At 37.9% G+C, this 16,179-nt stretch overlaps 1 protein-coding gene across 1 annotated transcript; it reads left to right on the top strand.

Moving 5' to 3' along the window:
* The first annotated feature begins 949 nt into the window (after nt 1-949).
* LOC140246650 (galactosylceramide sulfotransferase-like) lies at nt 950-15,297 on the top strand. The gene is made up of 3 exons (XM_072325989.1): nt 950-1,141; nt 12,727-12,789; nt 14,068-15,297. Exons 1-3 carry the CDS (start codon nt 950-952, stop codon nt 15,295-15,297), a joined length of 1,485 nt encoding a protein of 494 aa, XP_072182090.1.
* Nucleotides 15,298-16,179: the final 882 nt, after the last annotated feature.

The raw sequence follows: 16,179 nt of genomic DNA, 5'->3' as shown, positions 1-16,179 counted from the left end.
ATGTTTTTTTTTTAAGGTTTTAGTTTTCAGGTGTATTATGGTGCATGTTTATTCCTCAGCACATTTTGACATTATTCTGTTTCTATTCTATTCTATCATGCATAATATATTTCTATTTCACATCAATACGAGATTAATTAATGACCTCTTTCAAAACTTGGAATGATATTGCAATGAAATTGCAACATTGCCGTCTCTAAAATCCTTCAACTGCAAAAATCTGGAATGTAATGAATGGGAAATTTCACACAAATGATGTGTACAGGAAGATGTCTTAAGATATTGGTGAACCCGTTATCTGTCTTGCATTCAAACTCCACAAGTTCCGCAGAAATTACAGCAAAGGGTGGAGTACCGCTTGAGTGTTGTTGCTTTCTTATAAGAGGAAAACATAATTTTTGAACTACGTTACAAGACTCAATTTAATTCTGTGATATAATAATATATAATAATAACTATGAAAGGTATAATCTTTTTTCTTCTTTATCATAACTCTAGTGCATTCATGAAACCGATGTATAGACAACAACAACAAAGTAATAACAATGGAACAAAGTAATAACAATTGGAGAATGATAGCAGAAATTTAGCCATTTCAGTCAATGATAAGTAAAACAGACACATTTGAGTAGCTATCAAAAGTATATATTTATTTTAAGGTTCAATTTCAATACACATCGAGTTCAATATCAATTCCCCATTTACCAATGCGGATGGTCTTTAGTGATTTAGGATATTGTCCCGAGACATGCAAAATAGGATTGGTTCATAGTATACATGTCATTTGTTCAGCTTTCATCCATTTTAAAACATTGAAGGAATGAACAGAAGGAATAATTCATGTCTAAAATTGTTGTTTTTTCCACTTTGGGATTTCCATTTTCTTTTGTCATTGTTTTTATTGCAGAAGAAACCAGCTATACAGAATCCATTTATTGGACCTCCCGATATGGGAATGTACGACAAGTTAACATCTTCAGTGATCTGTGGTGGTGAGATGAAGGCGATCACAATCAGATATTTGACCAAGCTGATTGCTCGCATGGACGATGACATCAACAAGGAAATATTCATGTACGATATTCTGATGACCGTCATCTTTCCGCCCACTGCGAATAGCAGCGAAGATTCGAGCCTGTCAGTTAGACGTAGAAGACTTCAATTACAGGGATCGTTTAGTTTTAGTTGAGACCTAATTTCAGGTCTCTAACATTTTTTGGGTGTGATAATGAGAAACCTCTTACAAAATATGAAAGAGCATGTAATTCTATAAGGAATCTAATGTTTGTTTGATGAAAATTGGTTTTGAAATGGTTGAGACATCCAAAAAAGAGCGATTCTGATATTAAAGTGTGGCACCCGCACTTTATTGCGATCGCTTGTTTTACTTTGTTTCAGTCATTCCAAACCCGATTTTCATCAAATAAACTTTGAATTCTTCTTAAAATGCTATTCTTTTTACTATATCATAAGGGTTTTCTTGATATCTCGCAAAAAGTTTAAGGCCCAATTCTCATATCTATCAATACTGTACTATCCCTTTAAACGTGTAAGATAACAACATATCTGAAAATGCCAGTGTAACTGAATACACAAATGACAGAATGCCAACACCACCATTCAAAGGGAGAAAGATTTCCGAAACAGCGACGCGCAGATGTTTTATTATCATTCTATATGTGAGGAAAGGAATACAAATATGTTTTTATAAAAAAAGTTTTTATCATATCCTTGACTTTTTTATCTTGCTTTGATCATTTAGGGCATCTGTCTCTTGGGTCGATGACATTTTCCCCTGCGACACTTGCTGTCATGAAAACTCTGCACGCTAATTCAAATATTAATTCTACGCACCAACATAATCCTATAACCGTCACCCTAAATTCTCGCATCAAACTAATCCTAAAACCCTATCACAACCCTAACCCTTAATCATAGGAGATAATGACACTGGAGCAATATTATCGTAGGAGCAGATATCGTGTTACCCTGTCTTTGAAATCTGTAAGGAATCAAGAAGTGAAATGCTTTAGAATCTGCACGCATGGTCCAGACACCCGATATCAAAGCTTGGCAATTCTTTTAAATATAGCTCGTCGAATGCGAGTCTTGTTTTCATCATAACTGTATCATAATATTATATAGGCCAGTTGGGAAAAGAAAGTCAAAAAGTACTTGCGCATGACTGCGTAATAGCGAATTAAAATTTGCCTGAGAAACTGATGAGGATTTACACAATATTTTTAAACATTATTTCGCTCACTAGAGTCTATTCTTTTCGGGCTTCTAGGATCACAGAGGATAACTTCGACTCTTTACTTAACGTTCTACTGTGATATACTAAGCGAATTGTGATTATTATTTTCGTTTTCCTCTTTGTTTATATCTATGATGTTCTGTATTTGATTAGTGTTTAAAGCTATACACATGCTGAAACGTTCTTCAAGTTCTTCTCAAGTAGTCTATATATCTTATCTGTGTAGCCAAGGTAAAAAAAGAAAGAAACTATAGCCTCCTCCTCATGCATTACGTGATAGTTTCATTTAAAGCTGGAGACAGTGGGAAATAACTACATATGAAAAATACTGTCCATTGATATGCTTCACATATCATGACTCATCATAAAGACAACATTATTATAAGGCCCATCAGGTCAGTTCTGCTTATCATCACTTTTCAAACTGTAACCTGAATTCAAATCAAATCCCCCGAAAATACGCATATTGAGTGCTGCACTTTTGAACCTTGCACGTAATTAACTGTGTCTATCAGCCATTGGTGTGTCAATTCTTTATATAATTTCATATATATATATATATGTACATATATACATATATATATATATATATATATATATATATATATATATATATATATATATATATATTGGTGGGTCAATTCTTTGTGTTTATTTCCTTTTGCTCCCTCCCGTTTTCCTGGGATTCATCTCTAAGCAATCTACTATTATGTACATGGGTGTATGCAAGGGGGGTCGTGAGGGTCGTAAGATCCCCCCAAAAAATCAGAAGGTCCACATTTTTGCAAAATACAATTTCTTTTTCTGAGGGCCTTTCCACAATAGTTAACCTAAAAGAGAGAGAGAAAAAAGCAAACAAACATTGACCAGGTACCAGCAAAGAGTCCAAAAACCTTCACCAATTGCGTGACGTAATTCCCACACACTTATCCTGCTCATCTGCTCCTTCGATTCAGTGTTTTCCATGAATATTGAACATGCTCTTGCCCCCCACCCCCCCCAAAAAAAAAAAATATATATATATATAATTATATATATTACTGTGTAAAGCTAGTCAGGAACATTTGAATGCGCGCGCATGCGCCTTACCATATTTTCTTCGCATCCCATTGCAAAAAGGTCCAAAAGATCATGATCACGACCCCCCCCCCCCCGAAAAAATCCTGGATACACCCCTGATGTAAGCTTCAGTTCTTTTCGTAGCACGTTTGCCCTTGCTTTCCAGGACTGTAAAGAAAGCAAAGTCTACAATTCATTTATCACGAAGGATATGCCCATTCGGGATTTAGCTGTAATTATGACTGTTCGGATTTTTATGCCTCCGCCACGAAGTGGTGCCGGAAGCATTATGTTTTCGGGTTGTCCGTCCGTCCGTACGTCCGTCCGTCCGCTTTCGTTTACGCGATAACTTGAGTGATATTAACTGGAATTGTACCAAACTTGGTCCAAGTATGAAGTATGATGGGGCAATTATTTGATTAGATTTTGGTTGAATTCGGTTAAAGGTCAAAGGTCAAGGTCAAACCATGAAATTGTATCCGTTTACGCAATAACTCAAGACTGGATGGAGCAAACTTCACCAAACTTTGTTGGAGGATGATGTATGGTAGGACAATTACTTGATTAGTTTTTCAGTGAAATCGGACAGAGGTCAAAGGTCAAAGATCAAGGTCAAATCCTAAAATTTATCTGTTTACGTGATAACTCAAAACTGGATGAAGCAGCTTTCACCAAACTTGGTCCAAGGATGATGTATGATAGGACAATTAGTTGAGTAGATTTTAGTGACATTGGCAAGAGGTCAAAGGTCAAAAGGTCAAGGTCAAATTCTACAAATGTTGCAATTTCCCCCATATCTATGCAATGCCCGAAGGTATTTTCTTGAAACTTGGTGTGGACATGTACTACTGCGTAAAGATTCTTCAGAGAGAGTTTCATGTCATAAGGTCAAAGGTCAAAAGGTCAAAGGTAAGGTGAAAATGTTGCAATATCACTTTTCTCGCAAATGGTTCAATGTATCTTCCTGGAACTTGGTACATACGCATGCACTGCCTGGCAGGGATTATCTAGGGAATTTAGGGGTCATGGGTCAATAGTCAGGGGGTCAAAGTTCAAGGTCAACTCCTCAAAATTTTACTATTTCCCTCATATACTAGTATATGCAATGATTGCATTAATAGTTTCAAAACTTAATACATGCATTACCTAATGGAGATTCTCCGGGAAATTTCCAGCCAGAAGGTCAAAGGTCAAAGGTTAAGGTACCTACACTCTTAGAAAATTATAGCAAACATAGTTCAAGACATTTCTGACAAACCTGTCATTTCAATATTTTGCCAGTTATGTGAAACTGTCATGGATCACACATTGTGAAGACATTGTAATATACACGTATTGGGAGAATCATGCATTATGGCGGAGGCATCAGTCGCCATAGCGACATTTCTAGTTTGTTGTTGTAATGGTCCACGATCGTTTTATCACTACTGATCTGTATTTCAATATTTCAAGTTATCCACATTTTACAAGCACCAAATTTTCCTTACGTTCTTTACAAACATTCACGCGCATTGCCTTCTTGTCTCACTGACATGTATATAAATTGGTTCTGTTATCGTGTTATGTAGGTTTGGTATACAAATAGTGAATGGTCACGAGTGCAATGGTACCAGATTTCGCACGAGTTGAAAGATAGAGCGCCTCATCTTTCAACGAGTGCGAAATCTGGTTCCATTGCACGAGTAAAGACCATACACTATTTGTTTCATAGAACACCTCGAACGTCAACAGATTTGGTACTCACAGATTCTTGAATTTAGCACAGAAATGGCAACCATTTTCCGTGAAAGACGAATGAGTAGCCTCACAGTCGTAGTCACCGTGTATGTACATGTGTACGTACGTACGTATGCGAAACGAATATGTTTACAAAAATGAGTGACAAAAGTACGCGCTTGTAAGCGCGCTTGTAATTGTGAGTGCGCGCGGCACGTGTTTGTTTATTGTGACATCAGAGCGCGTGCAATAGAACATGTTGGTCGAACCAAAATTGCACGCTGAGACAGCCAGAGCGTGTAATGGAACCTTTCACTAAATGGCACGTGATGGACAATCGACCAATCGGATAGCTACATTCTAAATAGGTGTTGTATGATAATATACAAATAGTGAATGGTCACGAGTGCAATGGTACGAGATTTCGCACGAGGTGAAAGATAGAGGCGCTCTATTCAACGAGGCGAAGCCGAGTTGAATAGTGCGCCTCATCTTTCACCGAGTGCGAAATCTCGTTCCATTGCACGAGTAAAGACCATATGCCCTACACTATTTGATTTATACAACGTCCAAGTAGATCTCTTTGGTCTAAGTAGGCCTAGAAGTCTATATATGTATGAAAAATATAGCCATACTTACATGTGGATCCACTGCGATTCTCTTTCTGGCTTGTGCAATCACAATAGATATACAGGTCACAGCTATACTTACTAGCGCTCATACACGTACACTAGCACTACGTAGGCCTACGTACGCGCATGCATGTACCGCACACGAACCTGCGCTAGCTGCATGCGATCCTCAATATACAGTACACGCAGTACCATACAATATTTCTCGAACCGTGGAATAGAACGAAAAAATCGAACCAAGTTGCACGCAAAAATAGAACCAAAATTGCACGGCGCGTTGGATGGAGTACTTATTTAATATCACGTCACCAACAATCCTCCAATCAAATTACAAGGATCTACTTGGACGTTGTATAACAAGTAAATACAGCTGACGGCTACTAGGAATGTAATATTGAACTGTCCATTTGTATATAATACCAACGTTTTTTTTCCTATGTTTTCTTGTGCACTACCAAAGCGATTGGAGTCATTAGTTGTTCTCCGTTTGGTTAAAGGAATGGTATAGTTTGGTACAGATGGGGATTGAGCTTTTAACCCTTTGGAGATGATTAGAAATCACTTAAATGAAATATTAAGAAAATTCAGTTCTGAGAGAAATTTAAAGTTTATCTGATGAAAATTGAAAATGTGGCCAGAATATCCAAACACAGAGTTCTTAAAGGGTGTGTACAGTTCTGGTCGAGGTGAGGATTTAGCTTTTAACGTTTTGCGAGATATTCAGAAACCACTCTATGAGATGTCAAAGAGCATGCAGTTCTAGGGGGTATCAAAAGTTTATTTGATGAAATTTGGTTTTGAAATGGCTGAGATATCCAAAAACAAGGTGAAAGAAAGAGATCCTATTAAAGTTGTGGCATGTCGCCTTTTATTATTAGCACTTTTTGGGATATTTCAGCCATTTGAAAACCAATTTTCACCAAATATCCGTTGAATTCTTCTTAAAATTACATGCTCTTTCATATTTCATAAGAGGCTTTTCATTATCTCACTTAGGAATGTTCAAAACATGAATCCCCACCTCAACCAGTACAGGTGGGCTCACCATTTATTAGTATACAAATGATGCACAGGATAGAGTGTGTTAGTGAAGGTGCGGCGCGCTCGAGAGTATTGACAATGGTGCGACATGCACGAGGCGCAGCCGAGTGCATGTTTGCAACCGTTGTCAATACTCGAGAGAGCGCCGCACCTTCACTAACGCCACGAAATAATCCTGTGCATCATTTGTTTTGTAAAATGGGTCGAAAACTAACAGCATTATTCACGTACCTTTGTGGGACAATACCAGTCAGCTACATGTAGCACTCGCTCAAAAGTCAAGATGTCCGAAGATGTTCGTCCCAAACATTTACGCTCGTCGCACTCGGAAATCCCGCACATAAGTACTGTACGTACGTATAAGAGTATACGTACGCCACGTACTGTTATGCACAAGAAAGGCCGCCGGCTGTTGTGGCAGCTCGCGGCCCGAACTAGAAGTTGTTTACAGGATTGGCAGCGCGTATAGTAGCGCGTGACGCACTTGTAACAACTGATTGAGTGCGCATTGCTAGTGTAAACATTGTGACGTACGTCAGGCCAGGGAGGTGGAAGAGAGACTCTTCTTAGTGCATACCTGAAGAAATTAATGCACGCACACGTGACTCATTTCAGCGCTTCCAATTGGCTACATTCTTGAACCCATTTTATAAAACCATTTAATGTTGCCTTGTTTTGGGATATCTCAGCCATTTCGAAACCTATTTTAAGTTTAAAAAAAAATAAAAACCTAAATCCCCATCTCAGCTAAAACTATACCAACTCTGGAGTGCTGCATGCATCATTGCATTTCCCTAAAAAAAAACCTTGTATGTAAATTTGCAGATAAAAGTTGCCTTTTCATCCCTGTTGTTTGTTCAATTTATTTCAATTCGAATAAAGTTTCATTTTTCGACAAAATGCCATAACAGAAAGTTCACTCTTATTGACACAAGGAATAATGGAAACAATTATTCATATACATAAATGTGCAAATTATTCAACAATATACTATTTGCAAAACATTATAATTTAGTGACGCAACAAATCATCAAAATGAATAATATGTAATACACGAAAAATGGGAGTGACCCATGATCATGACTATGTCAAATTGTTATTTCTCAATTCTGTAAGCGATCAAAGAAATAATGAGTATAAAGATAAATTTTAACACATACCTGCGAATTTGCTTTTGTATATATTATTGAAAGACCCATTCTGTGGTATGAAGTGCCTAGATTGTTGTTCGAAACACTCGGTGTTCATACTACTTCGTGACTTTGTGAGTGTATGCGATCCTTCAGTTACAAAATGATAAATTTAATACAAGATAGCATACAATCACCTAGAGCAGTGGTCGTTATCCCAGTCAAACAAGCATCCCCTGTACCTATAAAGCACGATAGAAACTTATGTTTATGTGTATGCATGTACTCTAATTCTCTATAAGTATACTGATAAATAAGCCTACTCTTATTTGTATTTTGATGTGAACGTTGTTGATTTGCTATTTTCACGAGGAATATTAGAACAAACTCAATGGAAACTGAAACTGAAAATATTACCATATCATCATTGTATCAATATTTCAGATTAATTTATGGTGAATGCGTGTATCATTACAGTCATATAACCTTGGTCAACACTAGGTCAAAATCATAAAAAACATCAATATATCACAAGCCACGCTTAAGCTGTAGCCCTACCGTATTATTCATTGTACGCTTGTATTGCTGATACGTTTTTGCTGTACACTGTGTAAAGCAATGAAGAAAAAATGTTTTGTTTAATAACAACTAATGATTATGTATATATGTATGGCTCCAACAATGTATGTACATTTGTATATTATACATGTACATGTATGTTCATGTACAATGATAATACAGGAATCAATAAAATCAAATCAAATCAAAACAAAACTTTGAACCAAGTAAAGCTCCTCATGTATTAATATCTATCGTCATAACGTGCTTCTAAAATCTACATAATATGCTAGATCTTTCAAAGAAATCACGAGGTTTGCTAATAGCATGCACATTGTTTACGTTATTTTCATTTGCTTTTCACATTCCTCTCACTCTATGGTATAAGATTAGACAGTAGCATATCCTCTCCGGTATACCATGAACAATTATCGCTTGAGAAGGTCGGAATAAAGAACGCTGATAACAAAGATAAAACGTAAATTTACGCCTTTTTATTGGTTTGCTTTACAAACTGTTGTTTAGTGATAACGCCCAACAAGAGCACCTTACGAGATTGCACACTTGCACAACTTATTGGTATTCTTTATAGTAGTGACCATTACTTACGTCGAAAGTTATGTCATTTACGTGTCCATGGTGTTAGAGTGTTGTATTTGCTATGCTATCGTGTGAATAATTAGTAGTTTGTATTAGTAAGTATTGGACAATGTCGAATTGTGAGTGATAACAAATGAAGAGCTTGCTTCCAAAAGGCAGTAAATCTATTGAAAATCTATGAATTTAGCGTATTTTGGAAGGAAGCTCTTCAATTATTATCTTCCTTTACCAAAACTATATCCCTTGTCTTTACGAAAACTATAATGAGGGGGACAATATTGTTCTAAAGTATACACCTTATACAGGCATAATTATTATGCGCTATAAGAAATTATTTTAGCATTTCTTTCATGTCTATATATCATGATAGGTTTTATGATACAATCAAAGTCTTTCCCACCCTTTACTATACAGTTGTACTTGTTATCCTTTATCAACTAAGAAAGTCTTTTTTTTTACGATTAACAAAGGTTTTCTTCCTAAATAGAACTAATCCGACTATTTTCACCTGCAAAGGGACCGGAACTCATGAATCACATTAACATCTTACACCAAGTACAGTAATCGATAACATTGGCATGATTTTATAACGTGATAATTTGAAATCACCGTGTTTTCTTCCTTGACTGTTGTGAACATTTTGGTGTAATGTTTGTTGTGTGTGTTTGTTGGAGAAAATGTGTGTGTGTGTGTGTGTGTGTGTGTGTGTGCGTGTGTGTGCGTTGTGTATTCGAGTAGTCAACGGTTAACCGAGTGGAAAATACACTGAGAGACACAGATAGCGTGTCCCGAGCTAATCGATACTTCGAACAATAGCGCCCTCACCTTCCGTTTCTCTAAGTAGCTGCGACTTTCCTGTCCTTGAATGGTCAGGCTGCAAGAAATCGTTAACATGTCTTTGTAGAGCTGTCTAATCAATCGAGGCAAATCTGCCTCCAATATTGGCTTTAAGGACTCTCATTCATTGGCACTCTTTATGTTCTCTAGCGACATCGATAAACCCCCGCCTCCCACCTCCCCAATTCTACCGTGTACCATTCTCCAGCGAATGAAACTCCTCGGCTACCCCCGGAGTCGTGACTGTGTCTGTTGATCTGATGAACCTTCGAATGCGTTGAGTTTAACATTACTTCGGAATCTCAATGGGAACATCGCACATTACACATGTTGATCGTGTTTGGATCGAAAAAGGAATTTCTCTCGCTGCGTTTCCCTCCTGTTCTTGAACGCAATCTTGTCGTATGAACCAATTATGGATAACACTCGCTATACCAAGCATTCTGGAAGACTATCTGACAGGTGTAGAAAAGGTGAGGAGATGTCGGACGATGAACTGGAATCTACATTTTCACTTTAATAATCCCATAATTTCACGCTTTCATTCTCGTTGCCAACATTTTTCTACGCGATCTCAGTTGGAATTTTTAATGGCGATCTCAAGCTCATCATTGTTCTTTATTCGGATGATCGTATCCTGAGTGCCTCTAATGTATCGAAGAACTCACACTGCAGTGTAGAGATTTATACCACTTCTCAGGAAGCCGGAATTGGTGCTGTAGCCGTCTTTCTTCTCGTTCGCGATCTGCTTTCGTTCTTCAGACTATAGGAGCGGGAAGACACAAATAAACATTTGACAGAGCAAGTCACATAGGTCATGTAGGTGACGCGAGATCAGAACTACTAAACTAGCCTACATTAATATCTGAGGTCAGGCGTACGTACACTCCAGGCGCATTTTCATGTTTATCAACCCATAGGGTTAATGAAGAAAGGGACAACTGTTATGACTGTTCGTTTTGCCAGCTGTTAGCAAGACTTATAGAAGGTAACTGATTATATTCACGGAGCAGCGCTGCCTTATACGAAACGGGATATCGTCACCATCTTTGGAAGATGTTTATGTTTTACCCATCGTTCAGCAGTTCAGGTGAATATCTTTCAAATGTGATATTTTAAGACTCTTGCATGACATATATTCGTGTACGATGATTATCAAGACTGCCTATGTGATATTTGAAGATTCTTGTATGACATATTGGAGTATGATGATAATGAAGACTGCCTATGGGATAAAAGTTTCATGTCTTTTTCACGTTCAGTTGACTCAGAAAGTCCTCCTGTTAAAGTTGACACGAGCATACATTTCAATTATGGAGTTGATGTTCCCATTAAGGATAGATTCCATCCTGGCATTTTGTTGCTTGGAGTGAAAGTAAAGATCAGTGGAAATTTCGGGAAAAGATTGATAAAGAATTACAAAGGTCATAAATTTAACAAGTTAAGAGAGTAAGAAAAATAGCAAATCTGTTTGGTTTTGATGTTGAGAATCTCTCCGGAAACAACTCTCCAACAATGTACTAATCTTAATTTTTCTCACCAGAAAATTATTCTTCATACCCGTCTTAGTACATGTATATATTCATAGATTATTGCGTCTTCGCATTTCCTTATCAGCGTACAATATTTGTTAGTATTCAAATATTGAAATGAGAAAAGAGAACCCAGAAAATTATTGAGATTTTGTGTGCAAATCATTAACTGCTCCACAGTATGATTATTAGGAGTTTCCAAGTTGCCTTGCAGTCCAAACTTTTACAATTTACATAACTATTTTTATCATGTCTACGAACTTTCTCTATCATTCACTGATCTTCTATTCCATTTAGATACGATGGTTTACCGAGATACAAATTCAAGGCGTAAGTCGGGTGCTTGGGATGAGACGATGGATTTGTAGGGCTCTAGGGGATCGAGAGTAGATCGGTGCGGCCTTCTCCCGACCGTCAATGTACTTGACTTCCCCTCCAGAACAGCTGAGCAAACAACAAAGTTCATGGCCCTATCTTAATGTGCAGACGGAATACCTAAAATGTCAATCCAGACAAGGATTTGATCATGTGCCATGTGTACTATCTGGATATTTTTTCTGCTGTTCTGGGGTTGTTGGTTTTTTTTATGTGTGTGTGGACTATGTATACATGCGGTTTATTCGTACTATCGCGACTGGCTGGTAGATCTGACTTAAACGATAAAGGGGGAACATCAGAAAATATTTCCTGTAATTGCGTGGGCCTGACAGTGGGCAGCAAATACGAAAAAATGGTGTATAAGTATACAATCATATCAAAGCTCCACACTAACTTTGTCCTTGGGTGGCTAAACAATGAAATCTGGTGCCTGATCGAGGCACCAAACCATAATCTTTTCTTAAAAAGTGGTGGCCAGAAATCTATTTCTGAATGAATGGCCCGGGCACCGGGGCACCTCTAAATTGTCAAGCCTTATGATGTATAATATATCGTTGTTTTTTCTCTTTCAAAAGTTTCATCTGTGCTTTTTACCTACTTTTGACTTCCATTAAATCCATTAATTCTAATGTGACGTAAGGACAAGCCTGCTTTTGTATAGGTCTCTTCGTATTTCTCTATGAGCGTGTTTGTGCGTGTTTGTGTGTGTGTGTGTGTGTTTGTGTGTGTTTAAACTGCGTCAGTTGGTTTGTCAAAGGACTTTACCTTTCTTTGCTTTAGTTCTTTGATTAAGTCAGTGTTTTTGTTGTATATTCTGGTGTGAATTTATATGTAGGCCCTAATTTTATTTGGTGATACATGCATTCCTACTATATCTTCATCTTTCACTGTCTTCAGTAATATGAAAATGAATTGTATTGGACTGAATCGGCAGTACAGATTCATTGATTTTTATTTTTGCTTTCGTTTTTTGTTATTTTTTACAGACTATTACTATGGTGATGAAGAGACTGGCACCCATGGCTGAATCAGACGACAACCCCAAAGACGTACATGTAGTATCTCGGAGATAAGTCGAACAACAGACGAGAGGTACAACAGAGCACTCGTTCTACCCTCGTAATGAAGTTTAACGCGCCCAAGCGAGGTGACACATTTTACCCGCCGCAAGATCACGGATCGCACGAAATGAAGATCTTTGCACAAGACGTGGCATCCCATCATATCCAGTCCTGAGCTTGTCTTCCTTGTTCCAGCTTCGCCCAATGGAGAGTAAACTGCAGACGGTAAGACATCCGTCGATGCATTTTACGTTAGCGTCAAACATGTCAAATACTCAACCATCTATTAAAGAACACCAGGGCCCTGTTTTATGAAGAGTTAAAATCGATTATATAGTTGATTTCAACTGTAAGTCTATGGCGGCCTGTGTGGTAAGGAAATTTAAAATCGATTTTATCTTTTGATAAAACGGGGCCCAGAAAGATAACACTCAAACACACACAGACACACACACACAAAGCACTTTATAACTATTTAACAGGAATTGCAACTTACAATTTAGTTCTCTACTCTTTCTCCTCCTCCTCCTTCGCCCCTTCTTATCGTCCAACATACTATACCACTACTCACCAGTTTTCATGACAATAATATATAATCTACTGTAATCACGACTATGATAATGATGATATTCATAGAGGTGTTTGTTCTCATAACTCATTGGAATGTTTCCTTATTCGATTTGATAAAAGATCATTAATTCTCTTGTCACAATACCCAAAAGCATATTGGAGAACATAGCTTTATTTTCTATCTTTTTTTTTAGCATTTGTTTGCTTGTTTGTTTGTTTGTTTTTTGCTTTTTTATTTGTTTTGACATTGGGAAGATCCCAGTCTCTGCAACGCAAACTTTACGAAGCAAGTTATTCAAAGTCACTAAAGACATGTAAGAGGCTCGTGTTATAAGGAAGTTGTCTACTCAATTCATAAAGCTATGTTTCAAGGCAAACTTTACGAAGCAAGTTATTCAAAGTCACTAAAGACATGTAAGAGGCTCGTGTTATAAGGAAGTTGTCTACCCAATTCATAAAGCTATGTTTCTTCTAATGATCATAGACGACGATAATGATAATGATAATTATCATCATGGTTAATATCTATACTCTTTTAGTATCAATTTTATTATTATTATCATTATAACAATTTCAAAGGAATAAAGCACAACTGTTCTTTAATATTGGATGTGATTATTTTCACAAGGTTATAAGAGTAGATTTCGACTTTAATAGCATAAATCTCTTCAATATCTTGCTTCCTCTTTTATTCAGAGAGACTGGACGGTCTTCATTGGCTGCCTTCTCCTCGTTGCCGTTTTGATGAGTGTGTATTCGTCGCAGGGATCGAGTAATATGACTTCTGTTATTCAGTCGAGTTTAGCTCTGGAAGTAGCTGTTAAGCCGATGCAATTCGCGTCCAAACGTCAGAGCGCTAAACCCGATACGAGCTTAGTCCTCATCAAGACGCACAAGACAGGTGGAACAACAGTGGCTTCAATTTTGAATCGATTTGGCTTCAAACATAGACTCTCATTTCTTTTCAATATGCGGGACTACAAACATGGTCACTTCCGCATGGCTTCCCTGGGCAAGCAGAAGGGACAGAATTTTCTACCGCCACTCTGCGTATCACTTGGAGACTACAAGCATTACCGTGGTAACTACGATATGATGACCGCGCATCTTCGATTCCTACCTAATCTTCAGGATCTACACAAATACATGAAAGCGGACGCACGGTATATATCAATACTGCGCGAACCTAGCGCGCAGTGGGAATCCGCGTTTTCGTTTTTTGGCGCCGCGCGTAGCATGAATATCAGCGCTGTGCGTCGGGGAAGTACAAACAAAGCGAATATTGCTGTGTTCTTATCTGATCCAGAACTCTACTGGGGAAAACCAAAAGGGGGCCACGCGAAATTCTACACGAGAAACGGGCAAATGTTCGACTTTACAAGCGATAAATCGATTCACACAAATAAGAACACAGTCAGTGATATCATTGAACGGTTGGACAAAGCTCTAGATTTGGTCCTAATTACGGAACATTTTGATGAATCACTGGTTTTACTGAAAACCCTGATGAACTGGGGATTTGCCGACATACTGTACGTGAAGAAAAACGAACGGGCCAAGCATTCTAATTTGAGTGAAGAACAGCAAAACAAAATCCGAGAATGGAACTCGGCGGACGTTTCGCTCTATGAACACTTCAATCGCACCCTGTGGGAAAAGATATCAACTCTAGGGGAGAAATTTCAGACTGATTTAGCCACATTTAAGCATCTCTTAGACGATCACTACCGCGCATGCGTGATTGGAAGCGAGGCAAAGGCGCGGAAGGGACAAAGAATGTTACGTATTGCTCACAAGACGGGTAATAAATCGGCGAAGTGTAAACGACTGGTCAGTGAGAATTACGAGACTACGAGACTCATCATGAAAAGGCAGAAAAACCGTCTTGGCTGTCCGGTGTCGTGGAAGAAAACATTGTCGGGATAGATACCATAGGTCACTATAACCTAACACTTTCCGCTTTATAGTATATTACACTATGCCCTATACATTTAGAAAAAAAAAATACGAAAAAAAAAAAACACCAGAGAAAGTTACAAAGCAAAGAAACCCAAAAGACATTGCAGGTGCAATAACAGGAAAAACAAAAGCACTCTATGAGAGCAGACCTCCGCCAAGATATCGCCATTTCGTTTAGTGGTATAGGACCACCTACAAGATGCATTTAATGAAAATCTGGGCCCCATTTCTTAAAAGATGTTAGGATGGCAACTCTTGCTGCCTGGAATAGCAACTGTCAATGGCAACAGCCACTCAGGAAGCTGGATTCTTGTCGTTACTATGACAATTGCCATTCCAGCGAGAGTTGCTATCAAATCACTTTTTATGAAATGGGGCCGTGATCATCCGTTGTTGAGTCATTAGGAGATTAAAATAATTCTATGTTGTTTATGTTTCCATGACCTCTTGGCTTTGAGATCATCCATGACTGCATGTTTCCTTTTACTTTATTATGAACACATACTGCAAGTTTGGTGAGAATTCAATTAACCGTTCTTAAGTTATCTTGTACGCAACCAGACAGACAGGCAGACAAACAGACCGGTATACAGATACACATACGAAACTGTAAACATAACCTTCGCCAGGTTCGCCGAGCGTAGGTTTCATCTACTAACATGTCAGAGGTTAAAAAAGGGAAATCAATAAATAGCTACTGAGTATTCAAAGAATGACTAATAGTTTTTATCGCTAAGTTCATATTCATGTGTTCAAAAGGTGTTTTGTCTCTATCAAACGCTTGTAATTGTCACTTTTGGCTTTGAGTATGCACGAATCATAGAATGATAACATATTCATGAAAGACTT

The sequence above is a fragment of the Diadema setosum genome, chromosome 3 (assembly GCF_964275005.1).
Source record: "Diadema setosum chromosome 3, eeDiaSeto1, whole genome shotgun sequence".
NCBI classification, from domain to species: domain Eukaryota; kingdom Metazoa; phylum Echinodermata; class Echinoidea; order Diadematoida; family Diadematidae; genus Diadema; species Diadema setosum.
The sequence above is the reverse complement of the archived record's forward strand: the minus strand, read 5'-3'. Positions and strand labels throughout refer to the sequence as shown.